The sequence below is a fragment of the Saccostrea echinata genome, unplaced genomic scaffold (assembly GCF_033153115.1).
Source record: "Saccostrea echinata isolate AGI-Se365-2 ecotype Australia unplaced genomic scaffold, CSIRO_AGI_Sech_v1 ptg000009l, whole genome shotgun sequence".
NCBI classification, from domain to species: domain Eukaryota; kingdom Metazoa; phylum Mollusca; class Bivalvia; order Ostreida; family Ostreidae; genus Saccostrea; species Saccostrea echinata.
Genome location: NW_026889758.1, coordinates 42,702,223 through 42,727,500, shown reverse-complemented (window position 1 = coordinate 42,727,500; position 25,278 = coordinate 42,702,223). Strand labels below are relative to the sequence as shown.

At 31.8% G+C, this 25,278-nt stretch overlaps 1 protein-coding gene across 1 annotated transcript; it reads left to right on the top strand.

Annotated features, from left to right (window-relative positions):
* The first annotated feature begins 155 nt into the window (after positions 1 to 155).
* Positions 156 to 25,278, top strand: LOC133182755 (uncharacterized). The gene is made up of 22 exons (XM_061317603.1): positions 156 to 974; positions 1,870 to 1,984; positions 6,349 to 6,489; positions 7,034 to 7,158; positions 7,678 to 7,851; positions 8,743 to 8,838; positions 9,861 to 10,013; positions 10,126 to 10,240; positions 11,817 to 12,067; positions 12,477 to 12,719; positions 12,937 to 13,393; positions 13,559 to 13,737; positions 15,808 to 16,029; positions 16,316 to 16,486; positions 16,990 to 17,150; positions 17,550 to 18,240; positions 18,763 to 18,895; positions 19,016 to 19,263; positions 19,766 to 19,940; positions 21,483 to 22,757; positions 23,050 to 23,144; positions 24,218 to 25,278. The coding sequence occupies exons 1-22, from the start codon at positions 156 to 158 to the stop codon at positions 24,380 to 24,382; spliced, it is 6,204 nt and encodes a 2,067-aa protein (XP_061173587.1). The 3' UTR covers positions 24,383 to 25,278.

The window sequence follows — 25,278 nt, the reverse complement described above, 5'->3', positions numbered from 1 at the left end:
GGCATTTTGGCGATCAAAATGCTTCAGTCTTTTACAACAGAACGGATTTCAGCCGAAATTTATTATTTACGAGCAGAGGTCTTTTTGAACTTAGAGTCACATTTAATTTGAAAAATGATAATTTCACATATATCAACAACATTTCTACAGGGGCAATGAAAGCTTACTGTAACGAAACTAAGGCTGATTTCCGCAAGGTTCCATTTAACATAACAATTGAAATGGATGGCAGTGCTACAATTGAATTTGACCTTGATTCAGGCAAGTTAGCTTACCAGGAGAACAGTACCATGATTACGGAAGATAATAGAAACAAAACGAGAGATCAGATTCAGATAAACTATACAGAATATGGATTTAAGATGCCGAAATTTATTGGACACAATAACAAGTTCGCAGAAGAAATTTACCTAGATGATTACATTATTGCAGATTATGACCTTGAAAAAGAGATAGAACTGCAAACTAGTGCAGAAAAAAGGAACCAAACAGTGCCGTTACCTCCAGGAAACATCAGCATTTTGATTGGGATATCTCCACATTTGAAGAACAGCACTCGACCACTGATAAACTGTTCCATAAACACTGGAGATGAAGTAAAACGTGTTGACTATACCCAACTTCACAATATAACCATAAATCGCCCTTTAATTGTTTACCATACGTATTACGATCTTGGAAATCAAACAATCGATGCTAAATGTCATAATTTTATCTCAAATGTTGATCTGCATTTGGATGTGAGGGTGATAAATGTTTGTTATGGGGACGAAGGGATATTTGATAGGCAGTTTTCTATGCAGAGTAAAAAAATGTCAGTATTTGATTCCAGTGAGGTGTATATTGCCAATAGAATGAGCATTTTTTGTCCTGGGACAGACATCACCTTTGGCTGGGAAAATTGCTCATCGTTAATCGAAAGAGAAGGAGTGTGCATGTTTAATGCCAGTATTCTCCCACTAGGAGCCTATGAAGTATCCTTAAATATATCTATTCCGAGTTTGAGGACATATATCACTGAGCCAATGAACGTTAAAATAATTTCTTCTTCTCCGTTTGCATATATCGACGGTGGCAGTGTACGGAAAGTTTTTGTAAAGAAGACTATTTTTTTCCATGCGAAAAATTACTCGAATAGTAACGTTACGTACAGATGGGCCATTGGCAGGTATGATTTCCTCGCTGACTTGTGTATAATAGCATAATAAACCGGAGAATTTATTAATCCAGTTTTGAAATTAAAACTATAGATAATAAAAATAAATCGTATAAGGACATCAGTTTTAGAATCCAATGGTTAATTATGTCTTGACATTTTGTATGTCTTTGTTTTCAGTAATCTGACAAATGCATATGCAAGAAGCATTTCACATGAATTTAAAAGTCCAGGTAACTATGACATTACTCTAACTGTCCAAAAAGGCACTAGAAATGATGACTTTACTCAGAATGTTCAGGTGAAAGAAATAACTGAAGACATCACAATTTCCAGTATCAAGTAAGTTTTTTTTTTTTTTTACTGAGAGAAGTAGATTATTATTTATCTTATTTTGTTACTCGTGTTTCAAAACAGTGGGATATTCTCGGATAAATATTTTATATTATAGATGTATTGTTAATTGCATGAAGACGGTATCGACACAAACAAAGCTTGCTGTTTCGAGTCAATGCGATTCCTGTTTGCGTAATAACTTCTCTCTTGATTTTCACTGGTCACTACTTGAAGAGAATCTACATTTGGATTTAAATACTAATAATATGACAATAACAGGTCAGAGTTCAGGAACACATTATATACAATAACTGTATTATGAATCAATGGTCGGAGGACGATTTAGTTATTAAATTCTACTTGTTATTGTTACATAGTATTTTGGACTAATTGAAGGTATTGACGGTCCAGCTTTTGCCTTGGAAGGAAATATATTGACACCAGGCAGAAATTATACACTCTTATTGACAGCTGTCAAACAAAATGAGACCAGTAATCATACCTTAACCATGCCTTTCAGGACCAGGCAAGATACAATCCTTCAAAACGTAACATGTACAACTGTTTATTTCAAAGGTAAATTAAAAACTTGATAAATTCAAATGCTGATATTAATTACTTCAAATGAATTTTTTTTTTTTGTTTTTATATAAAGCAAAAATTTCATTGCTGTTGGTCTATCACACTCTGTATTTCTTTTTTAAATTGAGTGCGGCAAGACTTTGATTACTAATATGAACAGTTCCTTTCACAAGGCCTTAATTTTAGATATACACTGTACATGTACCAGACTGATGATTTCGGAACCTTGAACTTGAATTGTATTCCATATTTCTATATTTCAGAAACGTGTAATTTGTTTAATAAATTCTTTTAAATCTCAAAAGATGAAAGGCTATCGTATTAAGCGTGAATTGTGTATTGTCTTTAGCAATTTTTTCTTATAAATTTAAATGAAAGATAAATAAAAAAAGATGAATTCGAAATAAAAGACACCAAGAGCCTGCCACTTCTTCTTTATATATTGTGACATACTGTTACTGGGGCTTTATCATGTCGTGACTGTTTGATTTTACTTTTTACCTCCATCAAGTAAAGTTAAATTTTCAACATAATACTTCTTTAACTTATCAGTCCTCTTTTTTCTTTCCTTGAAAGAATTGTGTATATAGAAAGAAGTACCAATTACCTAAATAATCAAAGTACTGAAAGTACTGAAAGCCGGGCTTTAATATGTTCGAGTGTATTGTCTAATCCTAAATTAGTACATATTTGAAAATCTTTCTTTCTGACCATTGATATTTAACAGGTAGAGTTTGTATGATTATGATTAACAATAACCCATCTACCAATAATTTACGGTCCAGAACCCAACGTTAAGACCCCAGGATAGGACTTGGTGATATTTTTCATCAAAATACATTTATACCTTTCTAAACATTAAGCTCACAATGGTTATGCATGGTAACAGTGCACTTTGAGTGGTTTTGCTGATTCATACAGGCACATATATAGTATCGGAGGAGCTAGGGGTGTCACCATTTTTCAAAAATAAACTTTTACAATGGACAATGTACATTGAAAGGTTGATTGACTCTTCGCAATCAAATTTAAATTGGAACTTTCATCTCACTCTTCGTAATATAAACCAGGTATTTATCACGAGCGACGAACAGATTTACTAAAAGCAAAATGGATATAGTCTAATTTTAATTAGATTGTACCATCATTTTATTGTAGCATATTAAAAGTACGGTAATTTGATAATGAATTAATGAAATTCGAAATGTGAAAGTAAGTTGTAGCCCACCCCTACTCCTTCTCCAACGGAATAGGATTTTCGGGTTTGGACAATTCTCCTTTTTTCTGATAATGATACTACATGCCTGTATTAATCAGAAAAGAAATATTCTTTATTTTTGGTCCTCTAGGAAACCAGCTGCACGAAAATTATAATTATCTAATCTTTATGACATGAATATGAGTCTAGTTCTAGTTCTAGGTTCGGCCATAATGGTCATTGCCTGAGAAAATCATGATGTATTCAGGTCTTTATGGCTCGTACATAGATGGCTCTTCATTCTGAACAGGAAGTTTTGAAGCAAAGACTAACCAACTTTTTCTGAAAAATTATAATGTGTTGTACTTAGATAAAGACTAATGAACATTTTTATATGTTGTTTTCTTTTAATTATATATTAACATAAACGAATTTTATTTCCGAGCACCCTTGAGAGCTTGCATGTGTTTTAAGACCTTTTTTTTTTTTGGAATGCGCGCGCACGCTCAATATACTGTAAAGCGCTTTGGGAGCACATACGAGATGAATCCAAGGTGAGAAGTCTCGAACAAAATTTTCACATTCAAAACATACCATTGACTTTTCACTAAAAATTTGATCTGAATTTGTAAGCATAAAAATTTTCGACGCTAAATTGATTGTTAAATGGGTATAAATAATTTATATATTATACATAAACATATTCACGTGAAATTTCTATCTTAAAGTTTACATTTTTATTTATTTATATTCCATGCTTCACAGAATATAAATCTTTATCCCAGTCATTTAAATTAATACTATTAAATTAAAATATTAACCAAATGGAATGGCATTGTTTATTTCATATTATGAAAGAAAACAAATAGTTTTGAACTTCATTTACATCACCTTTACACAAGATCTTAGTCGCTCGCGTGGCGCAGTGGTAAGAGCGTCTGCTCTAGAGTCGCGAAGTAAGGAGTTAATCCTTACGTCGCGGGTTCGAATCCCACTGTGGGACGTGGAGACCGGTCCTTCCGTTGAGACCGTATAAACCGAGGTCCCGTGTCGCAATAGGTGCTTGCACGAAAAAGATCCCTCACTGCTCAATGGCCGTAAGTGCCGAGTATAGGACAAAATTTGGAGCTCTCCACCGGCAAGTGGTAGTGTCTCCATATGAGTGAAAAAATTCTCGAGAGGGACGTTAAACAACATACAAACAAACACAAGATCTTAACCATCATAAGGATTTTTTTTCGAAATTATTTATTAGAAAGGAGAAAGTTATTTTAATTGCATTCAGGGTTATCGAAGTAATACCGTATTTTCAAACCCTTTTCTTTAAACGCATTCAAATTTTAACTTATTTATTTGAGTAGTAATATATTGAAAACATTACAGCATTACCAGTATTACAACTGTAAGATTAATCTTCATGAATATTTACATACATACATCATTAGGCTAAAAAAAATTGTTTGTTTCCGGTTATACCCGACTGACCTCCTACACATTTTTTTTTTCAGAAAATTACGAGTATCCGTAACTGTCTCTTTGTTTTACGAATTCGTAATGGCGGCGCACTTGTTTGCTGCAAGTAGTCGGTGTTCGCTGTCATTTTATGCCGTTAATATAATCATAAAATCATCATCTTTTTGCAATTATTTTGAAAGGAAAAATTTAATAAATTGTCTCCTGTTAAGCCGTTTTCACAAGATCAACCCTGAAAATATCAGCAGAAATTAACACGGTATCGTACCAAATTACATCTGATAAATGACCACCGATGTTTTTAAAATTCATTATTACATTAAATTTCTTGCCATTCAAGACACCTTAATGCTATACTGATCTTAAAAAAACAATTACAGATATCACGACATTGTCAGTGAGCTTACTGTTTATACATGCATCACGGACGTAAATTCAGACTAATTATACTATAATATCAGTAAACGAACAAAAAATGTCATACAATTTTTTTTAAATTCTACCAATAACATATGGCTAGTGAGGAGAATATATAAGTCATTTGTTTTATTTAATGTCACTAATTTAAACATTTAAGGTCACTAATTTTAACTTTTAAGAAAACAATTAATTTTTTACAAAAAATGTTTGTCTGTCAATTGCCAAACTTTTTTTTAAAAGAATGTTGAACCATATGGTTTGCTGATTTTTTTTTTAGATATATTTGAATTAGAAATTAATTTAAAAAAATTATATTCATATTGGTTTAATAATTTATGTAATTCATAGTTAAAGAAATGCACATATTTTTAGAGATATTCTTAAAGTTTCAAACAAACAGTACTTCTATCGCCGACTAGATACACCAGATACACCATGTACAATTGTCAGGCGACCTAATTCAGGCATAACGCACATTAATTAATTCTTTAAACTCCAATTTACTTATCTATTTATTTGCTGAAAGACAAAACAGAGAATATAACCACTCACATAACATCGACGAAAACGATATGAAATATAGGCAACCTGTCGAAAAGCCCGCGCTTATTGAAAATAGTTCGCTTACAATATGCAATCAGAAGCGTATGTGCACAAATTGTTATATCACGATTACCCTAATAAAGTAAATATCTAATTCCTCTTTCAATTTAATTCTCAAACAAAAATATTGATCAATTAACAATTCCGTAGATTGAGATGTAAAAAATATTTGTTTAAGTATCGTCTTTCAGTGTGACTATTTTGTTTATCGGAAGCGTCTGCTTTGACGCTGTTAGGCTTTTTGTTTACTTTTCTGAACATGTGCTATTTATAGTAAGGCAGTCGATCACGATGCCTACAGCCAGGACTTTGCTTTCAGCAAAGCCCGGCTAAAAATTACTTTTCTCTAACCCGTTTGTGTTAATTGTGTTAAACATCAGTCTGAAAAAATGGCAGTGGACAGTACGCCCTAAATTTTTATACTTACATTTTATAACAACTGTACTTAAGCTGAAATCTTGCTGATTCTGTTGAATTGTGAAATTAATTGTTCCTCTTCAGAAAAATTGATACGAAGTTGTAAAATTGTCAAACTCTACAAATGAAATCGATACACTTACATAATCCAAAATCAATCTAGATAAACTTGCAATCAGTGCTAACTGTACGAACTGGAAACCTGAGACATATCCTGTGTTGGCTTACCTATTCGAAACAATTACCAAGAGGAAAACCGCATATGGAGACATCGAGGACATCGTAAATTATCTTTACAAAGGATGTAAGTAATATTGTACCAAGATAATTTAGATGAGCATTATTTTGACATTGACTGGGGGAATTTCTGTTTCAAGTCTCAATGAAATGTAGTAAGATAACTGTATTTTTTTTGTACGTAAACAAGCCAAGTATATAACTTTTTGTTTTCAAAAATATCTGATGAGATTGTCAGAAAAAAATGAATTTTGTTTTGTCAATGATTGTTTAACAGGGCATTGTCAATATGACTGAGAAATCGACCTATTATTTTGATGATTAATTGTGGTGGATTTGTAGCTGTTTGGCTAGAATGTTGAATCATCTATTGCAAATATTTTAATATTATTTAATGACTTGCTTGCTGCTCTTAACATTTAAAAGGAAATAAATTAATTTTCAGTTCACTTAAGTAGCTTCGATTTTTAAAAAAAAAAAAAAAAATTAAGATGGAGGTTTAATTTTTGATAATGTCGAACGTTTTTTTTTATTTTAGACAAGGGTTCTATTTTTCATCATGTACAGCATTTCTATATATTGTTTTATGATAATGTCTATTCTTATTTCAGACGAGGGTTCTATACTTGAGACCCCAATCCAAGTTGGGGATTCTCAGTTTAACAGTAGTGTTACCTTTCGCGTCAGAGTGTATAACGAACATGATGATTATTTCAAGGCATTTGAGCAAACATACGTAAGTTTTACTCACAGGGACACGGATAAAGAATTTAAGACATACATACATGTACAACTCTAAAAAAAAATACCTTAGTTAATCATAGTTCACTATAGATAATTATGGTATACTATAGTATCAGTTTTTAATATAGTAAATCAAAGTTTTTACTGAAGTTAAAGCATTGTTCTATGAATTTCCAATTGTAGTGTTCTAAATTTCCTACATTCCATTTTCTTTTATTAAAGGGACTTATTACTTGCATATTCACCTAATATTTTCCAAAACAACATGACTGGCATGTTATTTAAGAATTATTAAAACTCTAATTCTTAAAGAAATTCTAGTGTAAAGTTTCATAGTAAATCAAAGTATCAAAAGTATTTACAATAGTTAACTACAGTAAATTATAGTTAACTATAGTAAACTATAGTTAACTATAGCATAGTAAATTTTTGCTAGGGAAAGGTTGATGCAGGAATTTTCTTCAATTTGTGTTAAATATCTCTTGAAAATCTTTCTTTTATAACACAACAGTCTGTTTCAACACCAACTAAATCCATTCCGTATGGTGGTCACGACAAAGAACCAGTTTTAAATCTTTATCAAGAATTTAACATGACGGTTGAGTTTATTAGAAGAGGAGGCGATGTCATCCGTACATTTCGTTACATCGGCTCAATTGCGTCTACTTTATTACCTTACAAACAGGTAAAAATTTATTATGCAAATTTAAGTAATTTTTTTGGCCTGATTTTTCTTATGTTTTTTCCTGAATATCACAGTTGCTTTTGTTACTGATTGTAATATAGAATGCTGGCTTTGAATTTCGAAGAAGATTAGCATGTGTACTAATTTTTCTGACCATTTGTTTGAGATATGAGACATTTTATCAGTTCAGTGTAACAATGTAACAATGGCCATGAGTTTTGTCAAAGGTAATGCCCCATTTCAAAATAGATGTGGCGTAGAAAGGTTTGTTCCCATTTCGCCCTAACTGTAAAATTTGCTATTCCCATTTCGCTTTAGTACCTTCTGGGATTTATTAAGGCGAAATAGGAACTTGTGTAAACATATAATTATGCGTATAAGTATTGTTTGCATTGCATAGCAAAAATTTCAATGATTTCAAATTATTTGCTCACAGTGAAAATGAGTGATTTTTGTGAAAATTATGCAAAATGATACAAAACCTGAAAAAAAATTATGAAAAAAGTGAAGTCAATAGACTCTAAGCAAAAAAAAAAAAAAAATATATATATATATAAAAAAATTACATCTTTTTAAACTGTAATTAAGTTATCGGTAAAACAAACATCTAATTAATTTACAGTTATTGTTTTTACAAAGGAATAATCAAATTCCCATTTCGCCTTAGAATTTTCACATTTTCTTACACATATTTCACAGTTAAGGCGAAATGGGAACACCCTTTAGAAATAGCAAAATAAATCCAGGCCTGAAAAATATAATCTTCCAGAACTATTGGAAAGCATTCACTCAGGATTTATCTAATTGTGTCTCCCTTAACGGTGATTATTAATTAATGTATGTTTTTTTATGTGAAATATTTAATGTTAGATTTTTTTTCTATATTTACAGAATATTTCTGTTACAACTGAGAAGGAGATCCTGGATGGAACAAAAACATCAGTGACTTTTTACAAAGATTCCGACGCTGAGAAATTATACAAGGATGTGAGTTTTTTTCAGTTTAAATATTTGTATTCAGAGGATTGTCCTTTTAGCATTGAAATACTGTTTAAACCATTTTTTTTATAACAAAGTTAAAAAATCAATGCTGGCAATGGTTTCAAAATATAATATTCAATTTATAGCAATTTTTCTTTTTGATGAGATGTAGTATAAAATAAAAAAAACTTTACATAATATACAGCGTTACTTTTTTGCATGAAGATTTACTCCTGCAAAAGGGAGTTTAAATTATTGATACCTCCTCTCTGACATATTCCTACCTCAAGAAATAAACATGAAAATAGGGTAAAGACGCAATACAATTTTTTTTTTAAAAAAAATGTGTGTTTTAGTACTGTTTTAGGATGAGCTTTTTGAAATGATGAGGACCACCGTTTACAAGCTAACACATGTTTTCATGTACTATACAAACAGAAATTACTTCAGTAATTAAAAATGTTTTTTATCTTCCGAAATACAACGAGATACTTCATACATTGGTTAAAAAAAGTATGTAAAGAATATTTTGTTTAGAAGGAACTTAAATATTCAGAAACTAACCCGACCTGCCGTTGTGTCACTAAATCTTTTTTTTCTCTAATCATTTCAATGGTTACATCTGTAAAGGAAACTGGGGGACCCTTTTTATTATTAAATCTGTAATTTAATTTCCCTCTGTCTGTCAGTCCACAGGATTTTTAAATAATATTGAATTTTTTTGGTATATGTAACCTAGGAGAGAGAGAGAGAGAGAGAGAGAGATCAAATAAATGAGGTGAATACTGATATTATATCCTCCTCCTCCTCTTTAATTTTGTTTTTCTATTTACATAAGGATACACAAGAAAGAATGCAGTTTATTTTAAGACAATTAGTAGGTTTACTCCCTCTATTTTTTCACTTCTAGCCTGAATATAGTCTCAAAAAAAATCATTCCATGCTGATTTTACTGCAATCAATATGTCTATATTTAATACACATGTTTTGCTTTTATTTCATATGAATAAAACTGGTTTTTTTTTCAGATTATTCATCAAATGATTGTAGTATTATCAGAGGAAGGCAAAACCTGCTCTAAGTGGACTTATAAAAAATTTAGCTTGACAGACATCCACCAGATCTTTAGTTCAATTGACGCAGTGGTTAGAAATCCATCATATCTGTCTTTTGAAACACTAGTAAGTTCTAGAACTCAAAGCATACAGTGATATTATTATCGAATTGTTCATACTAAAATTGAACACTTATGAAAAGTTCATTGCATGATATCATGATAATTCTTGCTTTCAGGAAAAATTGATAGTACTTGTAGAAGATATGATAAGGTGCTTTACCATCCGAATTGATGAAACGGAAATCCCTTTTCCAAATTACTACGTTCATACTATTGAAGAAATCACAAAACGTAAGGCAAATAATCTTTTATCAATAAATTTTGTACATTTTGTCGCAAATACTGTTTCAAACTATAATAATGCCTATAATATTTCTTATACCCTTTTAACAAAGATGCTAAATTAAAGCTGTATGGTCCGCTAGCGTTAAAGTATTATAATCGTCTAGGTGTGTTCATCATATGTTCAAAGGACGAAAAATATTCATGTCCCATAAGTTGTCATTAAAGAAATAATTCTTTGCTTACAAACAAAAACTCAAGAATATTCATTTTTTCTAGATAGCTGCAGATCTGTAGCTCGCTTGTCTGAAAAAATTGAAATGAATGACCAGAAAGGTGCAGTGCCACCCATAGAAAAACTATATTTATTGTGTACAAAAAATTCCTCACGGTTATGGATAAATTTATCCGAAATCTTACCTTAAATGCACAGAAGCTCGATTTCAATAAATTTCTTAGACCTAGTAGATTACATCTGAACAAAGTCACGTTGGACCGAATTATCTTGCCACCCAAAATGGAAGTATAAAGAGGCGATTTTTTGGATGGTCTCAATTTCAGGCCCAGGAGGGCTATTAACAACAGTAATAAGGAATTTTTTGTCGTGGAAATAGTAAAAGAATATGTTCGGAACACACGGTTAGTAATATTCTGAGATGAAAGTTTAAAAAAAAGGGGAGAAATAAATCGAGACACAGCGCACTTTTTACTCGCAATAGATATATACACTTTTTTCAATGGGTGGCACTGTAATTAACTTTCTGGTCTGTCATTTTTTTTTCGGAGCTCTAGTTCTGCAGCTACTTTCTAGAACGATCGCGTGACCTTTCGATAATATGACGAGGTGAAACACGGGGGTTTGTTTACTGTATAGAATATCATAGTTTAACGACATATTTACCTCATGCCATGTTCAAATATTTTGGTTTATTCAATTAAGTAGACCGTTTGACCACTGGTCTTCTTTTCTTGTGTCCCGATTCCGTCAAAATAACTACAATTCCTAATATACACTCTTGAAATCGTATGCTTACGACTGAAGCGAAATGTGCATTATCAAAAGTCGTTGTATAAGTTGTGGAACCACAATTATAATTTTTATAATCTTCTACTTTCTTTTTCTCGGGAACAGATACGAACTAGATTGTGTAATTTTTGGAATGTGAGAAACTTTTGAAATGTAAATGAATGATGACGGTAAATCATATTTTTATGATAAAAAATTGGATCGTACAGCTTTTACAGTCAGTATCTAAAGGAAAAAGAAGCCAAATTAAAATGTGTTTCAGATAACTACTAGTATTACGAATCCATTATTTTCTTTGTATTTTGAGTCTGTTACAAGCCAGTTATTGACACCAAAACAGGGAATGAGTCTATAAAAAGTAGAGGTTGATTATATTTTTTTGGTTTCTCGAATACATGGGTCTCTTCATAATGCACGGGATACCTGTCAGTAGAGATTGGGAAGTTAAGAACAGATAAGAATTGTTCTTTTCTTGGTTAAATGCATTGATAAGATTTACTAAGTATATATAGCTTGACAAAATACCAGCACTTTTATTCAATTATGCTATTGATGAAGATATTGTGCGAGTTGTCAACATCATTGTGGATGTCATGCTGCCAGAGAACCTGCAGGATTTCAGCGAAGAACTATCCCAAGAAAATATTTTGAATGAACTAAAAACAAAGAAGTTCCGATCCGATAGACAGTTAGAGCTTATCAACAGGAACTTAACAGAAGGAGAGCTGAATGACCTAATACAAAAAAGCTATCTTATCCTGCAATTGAGAGAGCATGAAAGAGATATACAATCCAAACAGATAAACATGGTAAGTGCTCGTTCACGTTATTGTCTTCTCAAAGACATTTTAGTTTAAGTATGGTTATCAACCTGACAGTATGCCTGATTTTATCAATTCTGTCCAGGCCAACGTTATTGTACAAAAATATTAGTTATATATAAGAAGAGTAAGGTTGTAATTTATATGGAGTCTAAGCCGGCAAAATTCATATACTGTATATTTTATGTTGTTACTAAAAAGAAAAACAAGAAAAAAATATTTTAAAGATATGGATAGATTTCATTTCAAAGTAGTCAATGAATAATTGCATTTATCGTACTTTGAATTCTGATTTGTTTCCCTTTCAGCTTGCTTTTGATAACGGAATTTTTGCTGCTTTTCTCGAATCTTTTTCTTTTTGTTTCACAAAATTAATTGCCCATGATTTTTTTTCCAGTCGGAAACGTATTATAAAAGAATACAAGGCATGTTGACACATGTTCAAGCTACGCTACTTACTACTCTTGTCACTGGGGAAAAGATGGAGTTCCACCAGCCATACCTTAAGCTTATAGTCCAAAAAACAACTTATACTGAATTTAAAAAAGCTAACGTGAACAATACGAAACTTCAAAAGTATATTCTTGGTATAACACATGGGAACAGTTCAGTAAATCTTAATTCCATCGTGGAAGTAAAGGTAATTTTTTTTCCTCGAAAAAATTGAGCAAGCAACTGACCCATTTCAGAAAACGGACTTTTTGAATATTCTTAAATTTATTTTGCATAATAAAGTGAAATCTAGTACACAAATATGCTGTTCCAAATTATTAAAGAAACATCTTTCTGTTTGGTCCCTTGACTTCTTGTCCTAAGAAATATAATTATTTGGTGTACTGGAGTATGTCAATTTTCAGATTATTGTCTTTGGGAAGAATCCTTTAATATTCGGGGAAAATGCTAGCAGTTTGACATCAGATGTGTTCGTGTACGATTTTGGAGATGAAACTGTGATGGACGTCAAATTACGTAATCGAGGAAAGCCCCAGCCTTACGATTTTAGTCCTTTATACAGTCCGAGTATAGGCGAGTTGATAACTCATTTTTACTTTGACGTAATGAATGATGATGATGCAATCCTCATTTACATAAAACCTCACAATTTTCTGGAAGACATCTCCTCAGAAAGGCTCCTGTATAGGCTGTTCATATCGCCAAAACCTTTTCCAACCACTACGTCATTCAGGCCTGGCCGAGATTATCAAACCGAAACCGCTATCAGAAATTGGGACACTGAACTAGGATATAAAATATTTGTTCCTAATGGTTTTTGTCTTAAAGGTGTCTGCTATATGGGTATCAAACCTCTGAAAGGTAAAACATTCATCAAGTAACATTTGTAATACTAGTAGCATAATGAAAAAAATTCACATTTACTCTGTATTATCTTGACTTGTCTTGCATATTTAATTTTATTTATGCCCCCTTCTTTAAAAAAAATTTCCTGTTCAGAGGATGAAACTGTAGATCGGTCTCAAGAAACCATGTCTTCCCGAACAAGGAGGGAGGCTGTTCATGTCTTGTCCGCAAATCGGTCAGTCTACAATAAAAACAGCACCGTTGACCCTGTGGATGCTAACTTCACATTACAGGTCATAACAACAGCATGTAGGGCGTGGGACAAAACATCAAATACATGGGAATCAAATCGTTGTGAGGTATTATTTAAGTCACATAAATTAAAATAAATTCCTTATTTAATTCTGTGTATGAAAGATATGTTAAGTTTAATCAATTATTTGTATAAACTCAGAACAAAAAAACTTTTTCTCGAGAACGCGTTTAGACCCCCCCCCCCTTCAACTTAAACACACACTTAAATACTCGGGGGTGTAAACTAGAGTGTTTTCAGAAGTAAAACACGTACAGCTTTTGATCCAAAATGAAAATTTAACGTAAACTAATGGAATCTGGTCGAAGTTGGAGAATTTACAAGTATTCCTTTAAGGTTCTACTAAAGGAAAAAAAATATTTGTTTGTGGAAACCATTTTAACAGTGGCCAAATTTTGTTAATGCTCCTATAATTGTTGTGGCCTGAGAGTTACATCCCAGCAAAGCATAGTTATGAAGTTGACAAAATATGTTTGACGTACCAGTTTTCCAAGTGTGAAATACTTTATGTACATATACAAATTAAAATGCACTTTGAAATAGGAATATTTTTCAAAAAACATTTAAAATCCTTTATAAAATCCTTTTATCCACAAGTATTTAGTGGCAAAATGATATTCAAATTATATCATGTGTTTATGAAGTGCAAGCTGGCATTCAAACTTCTTATAATGGGCACTAATAATTAGTCATATTATTGTTTGTTTTGTCAAAATTTCAAGAAGTTTGAATGCTAGTTTGCACTTCATAAATGTATATGGAATACTTTGAATACTATTTTGCCTCTGAATACTCGTAGATAAAAGGGTTAGATTTTTTAAAAAACATTTTGCTATTGCAAAGAGCATTTTAATTTGTTATTTTACTTAAAATATCTTTATATCATTATACATGGAAAACTGTTAAGTCAATCATTTTTGAGTGTTTAAAAATTGCGATATCACTCCCTTTTGAGCAACGAATTTTACCTTTTCAAATCAGGACATCGTCATATCATAGCTGAAAGCCCCAAGCGTGGTCTGTATAAATACGTTTAAAAAATTTCCGAGAGAGAGACTCTCAGTATATACATAAATTTAATATCGATTAAAGAATTAACAATTCTCTTTAATATCGATCAAAGAATTAACAATTCTCTTTAAACATATTAAATGACACAAAAAATGACAGAAACTTTTGTATAGCAAACACAGTAGCCGTCGCGTTATGCGTGCGCAAGTTGTTCTTTTTGCTGGATGCCTTTTATGTAAGTAAGTAAGTAAGTAATTTATTTATTTATAGTGACATGTGTACATAATTAAATCCTTTGTTTACAAACTGTATAAAATAACAATTAACACCCGGCCCATCGAGCCTATATGCCACTTTAAACACAAAATTGAAATACAATATATAAAGAAAATAAAGAGCACAACGTTAAGGGATAAACAAAAAAGTAAATAAACATAATTTTGATATATATACATATATGTACTTTGTATGCTAAGATTGGTAGTGTCTGTTATTAGTAGATAAATATGACACTGAAATACATTCTTATTTTCTGAAGATAACGGACTGTCTCCGCATAAATGAAAAATATAAATATTTTGCAACCTGTCGAGGATAATTTGAAACAAGTATACTTAGTAAATCCATATCTGACCATGCCATTTGATTAAGACCAGTGTTTTCAAAAAGTTTTGAACGATATTCAGAGTACATAGGACAATGCAATAAAAAATGAATTTCGTCTTCTACATTATTTTTAGAGCAAAAGGTGCAAATTCGATCCTCAACAGGTTCCCCATGATATCTACCGGTTTCTATTCGTAGTGGTAAAATGCCACATCTAAATTGTGCTAAAATTGAACGTAAATATTTAGGCATATCAAGTACTACATAATTTTCCCTTCCAAAAGTTGTTTTAAAATATGTAATTAACTGTGATTAGTCTCAACCGATCACAAGAAGCAGATATACTTAAAGCAATTTTCTTACAAAGAGCAACGAACTCACCTCGTAAAGAAATGCTTGATAATAATGCTTTTCATCTAAACGGAGGTTTTCAATAGACATAGACCTTTGCAAATAATACTACTAATTCTTCATTATTATTAATAACACTGTTTTAAAGGTTCTTTCAATGACAACGGTGGGCGAAACGGTATGCCGCTGCACTGGGCACATCTTTTCAACAACCTTCTACGTTCCACCCAACATGATAGACTTGTATAAAGTATGGGGAAAGTTTAATCCAGCAAATGCCTCGGTTTATGGAGCAATGATTGCAGTTCTAGTTATCTATCTCCTATTGGCTCTAATTTTAAGACGAGAAGATAAGAAAGATATTGAACGGGTGATATGTTTTTTCTTTTCAATATTATATTAAATGCTTCCTTTAAGACTTAGTTCAACATAGTTTAAGAAACAATTTACATGTATTAAAAAGAGAAAATTCCACAAGCCTTTTTAATTTTTCTCTGTACATAAAAAAATTTCAAATAAAATCTGTATTTTTATTGATGTTAAGATTTGTTACTGCAGAAATATTATTTACTAGATTTGGAAAATACATAAAATCAAAAAACAAAAGATGATGGAAATATGTATGTTGTTTTAATGTTATACTATGTGAATTGTAGTGGGCAATCGCCTTCCTATGTGACCATGATTCCGAGGACTGCTACTTCTATATGATAACTGTGTATACTGGACTGAGACGGCGGGCAGGGACAACTTCTAATATTCATTTTGTACTCAGTGGATCCGAAGACGAGAGCGGAATACGTATGTTAAGCGATGGTGAAAGAAAGGTAAAAAGTGAAAGCGATCACGTGAGGATAAAAAGAAGGAAAATAAGTTAGCAAAATTACCTTTTTACTCAAACCGAAATAAAAAAAAATATTTCGACTTTTTGATCTAAAGAAGGGAGAGTGAAGAGTGGGGTTTTTCGGAAGTGTGCCTCAACTAATTCAGTATGACCTTATCAATTTAATATTTCATTGCAATTCAAGATAGAGGTCAAGGCTTCATGCCAGATCAAGAAAGTAACACACAGAGGTCTAAAATAAATTCGGAGTTTAATTTGCACAACACTATATTGAGAACAAGTCATATAAAGTAATTTGAATTGGAAGGTGAATATTCCCTATTCAAGGCAGCTCCATATAAAACTTCAAGGTTATCAACTTATGAATACTTTTGTGCAATAATTAATATTTAAAACTTTAGATATTAAGCACATCGCATATAAATTTACTTCTTTTTTACCAAACTAGTGAACAAATTTTGATCAGCTCTGACTAAACTATTTCAGGGACTTCCTTCTGGTAGCATCGTTACGTTTGTGTTTGGAACGAAACACAGTTTAGGTGACCTTGAGTACTTTAGAATATGGCATGACTGTTCAGGGCAAGGACCTCGTCAGGACTGGTTCCTTAGTAAAATAGAAATAGATGATCTACAAACGAATGAACGGTACAATTTGGATTTTTCATTTCAAATGCCATCATTGGAATGATTCAATTTAAAGAAAAACTTCAGGAAACATTATATATACATTATATACCAATGTTTATATATTTAATCTGGGAGATGTGATAAATTACATGGATAGAGCATGTTTTTAACAAACATTTATGTCCGATTTCTATTCGATATACGATATATTTTACCGTGGCAAAAAAAGCATGGATATACACTTCATTCAGAGTTCTTTTTGTGAATGTTTAATTTAGAGAACAACCTTAATATGTATAGATATAGATAGATAGATATATATATATATATAGAGAGAGAGAGAGAGAGAGAGAGAGAGAGAGAGAAAGAGAGAGGTTAACATGAGATGACCTATGTTAAGAGTCATTTTTTATTCAGGTCTATATTCCTATGTGATAATTGGCTATCGTTAGATCAGGAAGATGGACTCATTGAACGTGTTCTCCCCGTGTCGACAGTGGAATCTTTGATGGCCTTTAAAACTCTGGTTGCACATCAAACACAACTAAATATCACCGATCACCATCTCTGGTTATCACTTCTATTTCGACCAAGAAAGAGTAGATTTACTCGGGTACAGAGGCTTTCTTGCGTACTTGCGTTGCTTTTTTTAAGCATGATTTCCAATGCAATGTATTACAAATCTGCCGAAGAAGAAGCAACTTACGACTATGTGCAGATAGGGGTGTTCAGATTGTCAGTTTCAGCACTATTTGTATCTTTGATCGGAATCGTTTTAACTACATTTCCAATACTATTTTTAACAATTCTCTTCCGAAACAGACGATTAAAGGCCAATAAAACTGAAACTGAAGCCAGTAAAGACAAGAAAGAGATCTCTACAACTCAATCGTTTAGAATTCCGTCGAAATATATCAAAGAACACGAAAAGTCCCTACCACACTGGATACTTTACGTTGCCTGGATGATTCTGTCGGTGATAGTTCTGGTCTCGGCGTTCTTCCTTTTGCTTTACAGTATGGAATGGGGAAAAGCCAAATCTGAAGAATGGCTCATGTCCTTTTTCTTATCCTTTTTTGAGTCGATTTTGTTTGTGGACCCCATTAAGGTAAAAATAAAGCAACAACCTTTCTAATTTTGATAACTTTTTGTTCATTTTAAAAGGCATTTTTAACACATTTCCATTCAGATACTGTATTTATGTGCATGACGTTACCACTATGTCAGTGATCTATCTGCCTGTTATCTTTCTTGTTTCATTTTAAACTGTCCTTCGCTGAATATTTTTGTGAAGTTTTGTAACCACCAAAATAAAATATATTAAGAGCGAGAATTTATTCCCAATACACATTTCAATAATCTGTGTTTTTGAATCAAATTTTGCACACAGTAATGCTTACAATCATCAAATCTTTTCAGTTATGGATCTTACATGTAAAAGCAAAATGTTTCATGACTTTAAAAAGGTCGTTAGTACCACATTTTGAAAACAAATTTGAATGAGAATGTTTTATATCATCAGATGATGTCTAGATCTAATTTTACACATCTAGAGATTTTGAAATTTTGTACACCGCCTCATTTGAAACATTATGTGTGCTTTTTAAGAACGTTTTTCTGTCAATTTCAGGTCTTATTTGTTGCGGTATTATTTGCCACCGTATTCAAAGCTATAATTTACGAAAAGACTGCGGAGGTGGACATAGATCAGCTGAAGAATTTTTCGACTCACTTTAAAAACTCGGATAAGCATCGATTAGCAGGTAATTTTTAAATAAAATTACAAAGAATCCAACATTAAGTAAATTAAAAATTTAAAAAGCTTTATTGAACACGAGTCGTCATAGAAATATACTTCTAAAGGAATGCTCTGTTATTTGAAGCATTTGCAAGTAACATTCTGAGAGGACCAGATCAACTGACCCAAGACGAACTTGAACAACTTAAAGCAAAAAGACAAGAAGAAAAGAGGGCAAAGAAGGCGTTGACTAAATTAATAATATTTGCAGTATATTTATTTGGACTTTATTCCATAAGTTTTTTGGAGAGGGACTTCGATTCATTCCATTATAAATCCAACATAGATAGCTTCCTTTATTCAAGTGGCAACGAACAACTAGGATTTTCTTCTGTATGTAAACAAATTGGGTTGCCGTTTGTTCAAACAAGAATTCAATGTTATGATGATGATTATGCCAAAGGACTTCTTTTTTAAAAATATGAGTTTATAAAGCATTGTATCACAACTAAGCAAAATTTATAAACCTGAAAAACACCAGCATTTTCCTCAGAATTTTACATAGATAAAGAGAGAGAGGTTTTCAGAAAAAAGATTCCCTTAGTCGTATAGATGTATGTAGGTTAATGCTTTTGAGAAATATTAGTAAATGGATAATACTCCAAATTTTGACAATGCAATAACTAAGGAAGTCCATCATCAGTTATACATGTATAACATTGGAATTTAAAAAGATTACTGTAAAAAAAAAATTTTAATTTAAATGAAATTAAACGATTTGTTTTCAAATTGTTAACTATTTAGAACCATTCATGAAAAAAGAGATTTGAATGAGAAATAGAATTTTTTAATACAAGAATTTGAAAAGTATAAATGTTCATTTTTTTTATTGCAGATAAATCGAACAGAGGATTACATCAATTGGCTGTATAAAACATTTATACCTACTTTTTACCCATTAACTAACTATGCCGGTGACGAATTAGGAGTGATAGACCAACAACGGTTCAAGGACAGGGCAAGTATCCGTATTGGACCAGCTCAACTTCGTCAATTAAGGACAGAGAGAGGCAAGCCAATAATAATGACACAAAGACTCAAAAACCGTGCTTTTAATTAATCATGAAATGTGAATTCGTGTTGCTGAATATCAACATGGAGATGATAAGAATTTTAAAAGTGCAGATATGAAGTTTTCAAAAATATTCACAAACATGGTTTAGATAAATAAGATACATCCGAGATTTCAATTTTTAAAATGGTTTAAAATAAGGCAGAGAATATGTTTGTATGTTTTTTTTAGATCACCTTAGTCACTTTGGGTGAACTACCGCTATCTGTTTTTGTCTGGCAACGTGTGTCGGTTGTGAACTTTTGAACATTTTCAGCTGTTTCTCTAAAACCACTGAACCAATTTCAACCAATTTTGGCATATAGCATCTATGGATAAAGGGGAACAAAAATTGTGAATTTCATGGTCCATGCTTAGCGGTCTGAGGATTGGGGCTAAAATCATAATTCAAGCATTCTTTAAAATTCTTCTCTTCTTTACTCCTGTACATCAAATAGTCAAACGGTTGGCATGATTGTTATAAGCATTGATCCCTCTACCAAAATTGTGAAATTTTTGGCCCCAGGGTCAGGGGTTTTTGTATTTATGGGGTATATATTGATTATAAGGTAGAAGTGCATTAATTCTTTAAATTTTTTTCTTTTCTGCTGCTGGATATTTAGCAGACAAACTAAGTGCATGGTTGTGAAGTGCAAGGGTACCTCTTTCAAAATTATGAAATTCATGGACCCCTGGGTCAGGAGTTTTGGTGTGATGGCAGGGCTCTATTGATTATATAGTGAAAATGCAAAAATTCTTTGAAAATTTTTTTCTCTGCTCCTGGGCGTCTAGGAGGAAAAGTACAAAGTTGTTATTAGCGAGGGTGACTTTACCACCATTGTGATATTCTTGACCACTGGGTCAAGGATTCTGGTTCTGGGCTGGACTCTATTGATCTTGTGAATTTTTTTCTCTACTTTGAGAGAAGTTATTTACCTATGAGGAATAATCACTGGAAATATTGTTTAAAAAAATACATTTTTTTTAAATGTATAAAACAAAAAGTATTGAAAGATAGTTATTAATAGTCAGTTAGTCTTGTAAATAATAAGATAAATAAAAATGAGACAAAAATATTCTTTATATTTATACGTAAAATATTATTCAAAGATCAAGAGAAACCAATGTGAGCTGGATTGTGTGGGTTTCCTATGTGTATACTATTTTACGTTAAAGCACTATTGTGTTGTTTAGTATGTTTATAGTTACAAAGGAAGTTGTAGCACTGAAAAGTTCAGATAAGTAAAAAGATATACTTTAAGAGTTGTTGCTGAGTACTGGACAAACTTTTTGTTGATCCTAGATCATCCTTAGGTATTTTTCTTATTTTTGGGCAAGATATCTTTATCTATTAGTTTATTTTGTTCTATTATATACTTCACTGGATCCTTTACAGGGTTGTATTATTCTCAGGTGACTGTTAAGGCCCTTGGGCCTCTTGTTTCAATCACAAATGTTGAATGTGACTTTTGTTGAATCGATGAAAATGATTCTTTTTCAGCCTCGTGTCCGTTTACACGAATAACATGGCCATATCCCTGCATTCATGAATATTCTGATAAATATGCAGATACTGCTGAGTACTGCTTTGAATGGAAACCGTATGACTCAAAATGTGGAAAAGAGACAAACAGAATTGGAACATATTATACAGCAGGTGCTTGGAAATACACTGATGCTGAAAATATATGGGGAATAGCAAAATCTGGAGAATATGGAACATACGATGGAGGAGGATACATCATGCGCTTTACAAAAAATTATGATCGTGCTAAAGATTTAGTTAAGGAAATAGTTGAAAAGAACTGGATCGATCGTAATACTCGCGCTGTTTTCTTGGAATTCACCTTATATAATCCAAATAGAAACCTCTTTATTCACGCTATATATTTAGCAGAATTTATAGAGATTGGTGGAATTATGAAATGGACTGAGACACAAGCATTCCGTCCTATAGTATCTGCGGATATGGTTGGAAGTTTTACCATCTTATGCTACTTGATTTTTCTTTCATACCTTGTGATAACAACCATAAACGTCTTCTTCAAAGTAAAGGGACATGGTTTCTTAAGTTTCATCAAGCAGCCATGGAACTTGGTAATAATACTTAATATTTTTCTCAGTTATGCTTGTGTCGCAGTGTATATTGTAAGAGTGACATTTGCCAAGCAGACTATGAAGGAATTTTACGACAACAAATTAAGCTTAAAGATAAATGATGAATTTATCAATTTTAATCATATCGTAATTTGGGACAATGTTTTTAATGCATTCTTTGCGATCATTGTTTTTTTGTCAACCATCCAACTCCTGAAGATTTTAGGATACAATAAGAGATTCACACAGATAATATCGGTTGTTGTCAATGCCAAGGGAAACATAGGAGGATTTGGTTTTCTTTTTATCCTCATTTACATTATTTTTGCCACGTTAGGAACATTGCTGTTTGGAGTGAAACTCAAAGAGTATAAAGACTTTTTTAGTACTTGTGGTACTCTTGCGAACAGTTTCATCGGGAAGAATAATGTAAAATCAATGGTTACTGCCGTCCCGACCTTTGCCGAACTCTTTTACTTTTCATACATGTTTTGTGTTATTATGACATTGATAACAATTTTTGCTGCCATTTTAAATAAAAGCATTAATGAGGTCAAACAAACACTTAACATGGAGTACGAAAAACTCGGAATCAAACATTTCATCGGCAAAGTTATCAAGGACTTATTTGGAATTATCTTCAGAGAAAAAAAGGAGGACAGACATGTCTCAGAACAAGGTAGAGGTTTTAGAAATTTCCTACATTATCAGTACAACTTCAGTGGTACATATACATGTTTAAGTATTCAGAAAACAAAACTGACTGGAAAAGATTGTACATATACTACATATAGTATAATTACATGGGAATTTTCCTAAGATTTGTCTTCTATAAAAATGCTACAAAGTACTCTTGTTTTGAAGCAGCAAATCTGAACACGGTACTTATGATTACCGGTATTTTTACGAAATTATTTTACGAAGAAAATATCACTACTGTAGATAATGTGTGACTATTTTTATCTACACAGCAAATGTTCATCAGACCCTGTTGCAAGATGGTGCTGAAGCTTATGGTTTCTTACAGTTAATAAGCAGTTCTTTACACAGTTTGATGAAGAATGGGGTATAGCACGTTTTTTTTCTCTCTCTCTCTCATAATATATATATCATATATATATATATATATATATATATATATATATATATATATATATATATATATATATATATATATATATATATATGTTGTCTTTCTGACATATTTTCTATTTATCAATAAAAATCTGAATAAAGTAGTCATAATGCAGCTTTTTATTGATAAATAGAAAATATGTCAGAGAAAGACAATATATATAAATATATATATAAGTAGATTTATTTTGTATTCATGTGAAGCAGAATTTCTTCAAAAACTTTTATATGAAATGAAGAAGTCTCTTGCTGTGGCCTTCAGTTCGACATTTAGATATATCGACGACGTTTTATAAATTGACAATATTCATTTTCATTCTTACGTTGATTGGATATATCCCTTTGAACTCGAGATAAAGGACACTACGAAGTCTGACACATCTGTTTCATATTTTGAAACATATTATATTGCATATTTTACTAGAAAAAAGACATTAATGCCTAACAACAAAACGTAATGATAAATGTGATGACTTCAATTTTTCTTTCGTCAGCTTCCCTTATTTATGTAGCAATTACCACCTGCATATGGAGTTGATTAGATACGCAAAGCATGCTCTACGTACGAATTTCTAATTCGAGGCGAGCTATTGACAAACAGGTTGATGATACAAGGATTTCAACAGTTCCGTTAAAAGTCAACATTTCGCAAATTTTTTGGTCGATACAATGACCTTGTTAGCAAATACTATATATCGTAAAGTCGAATATTGACTGACGTTTTAGTACAAATTACTTGGCTATTTGCACACTGAATTGTCTACGGATTTTTCCGTTTGCCCGATCATGACAAGGTCGACCGGTCGATAGGGGATGCTTACTCTTCCATGGCACCTGATCCCACCTCTGATGTTTCTAGGGGTCAGTGTTTGCTCTCCTTCAAATTTGTATTATTCCAATGGACTTCGAACTTGATTACTGTTCGTTATCTTCATATTTCGTAGAAAGAATTTGTGTAATGTACTTACTTCTTAATTGAGCAATGTACTTATTACATTTCATTAGTCCAATGAAGCCAAATATCAGACGAATGCAGTGGATTGTGATGTTAACGATGTTCAACAAAAGTCGAAGAAAAGAGAATCAGAACGCAAGAAAACATTGGAACAAAGTGTCTTTGCTCGCCCCAGAGATGGTGATTTCGACGCAATGAGCTTTAAATTCATATAGTGTTGAATTTTGGTATCTTTTTCGTTAAATCTAAATTGTTTTCTTACAGTCAGATGCACATGTTTTCTCATTAATAGACATTTTTTTTAATTCTAAATCAACTATATTTTATCTATTTATGAAAAAATTGGGAATATATGTTTTATTCAGTGGCATTTGATAAATGAGGATTTATGGTTTTATAAAATCACCTGGATTTACGGAAAATCTATAAAGGATGTGATGAATACAAAAGAAAATGCTTTATTTCTAAGAATAATAGAATTTAAACTCAAAGCATATACTGTAGTACTAGTATTCTTCGGTTATGATTATAAGAATATGAACTTTAATACTATTTATTGCCATTGCATGTTATTCAGCAGAAATTAGAAAGTTACAGATATTGAAAGTATGTTATTACTGATGTGATAATAGAAAGTGTATGATTCAGAAAAAAACCCCAAAACTCTATCATTCTCTATAGCCCAATTATTGGAACAGATTTTTTTCAATAAAGAATGGAGGTACTCTTAATAATTTTATACAATGCCAGATCTTTGTAATATTGACGCATGGATGAAATTCAAGTTTAAACATGTGCTTTAAATATCATGTAACTTGCTGAAAACCACTCATATCTGAAGCTTATGTTTACTTAATCATGTAATGAAGAGTATTGTAGCTTGAGTAAATAGATCAATTTTTCGTCGTCTCGAATTTTCTCTGAAATTCAATTAAGATTATCTAGGCCAAACTAAAATGATTATGAACACATTCAGCACTAAGATTGCCTCCATATCACCATAAACAGGCTGTTGAAATAGTGTCACCCTTTAGAAATACTTTACACATCCGTGTATGTATTTGAATTCTAATCTCTCCTGAATCATTTTGTTTTACTTTCACATTTATAA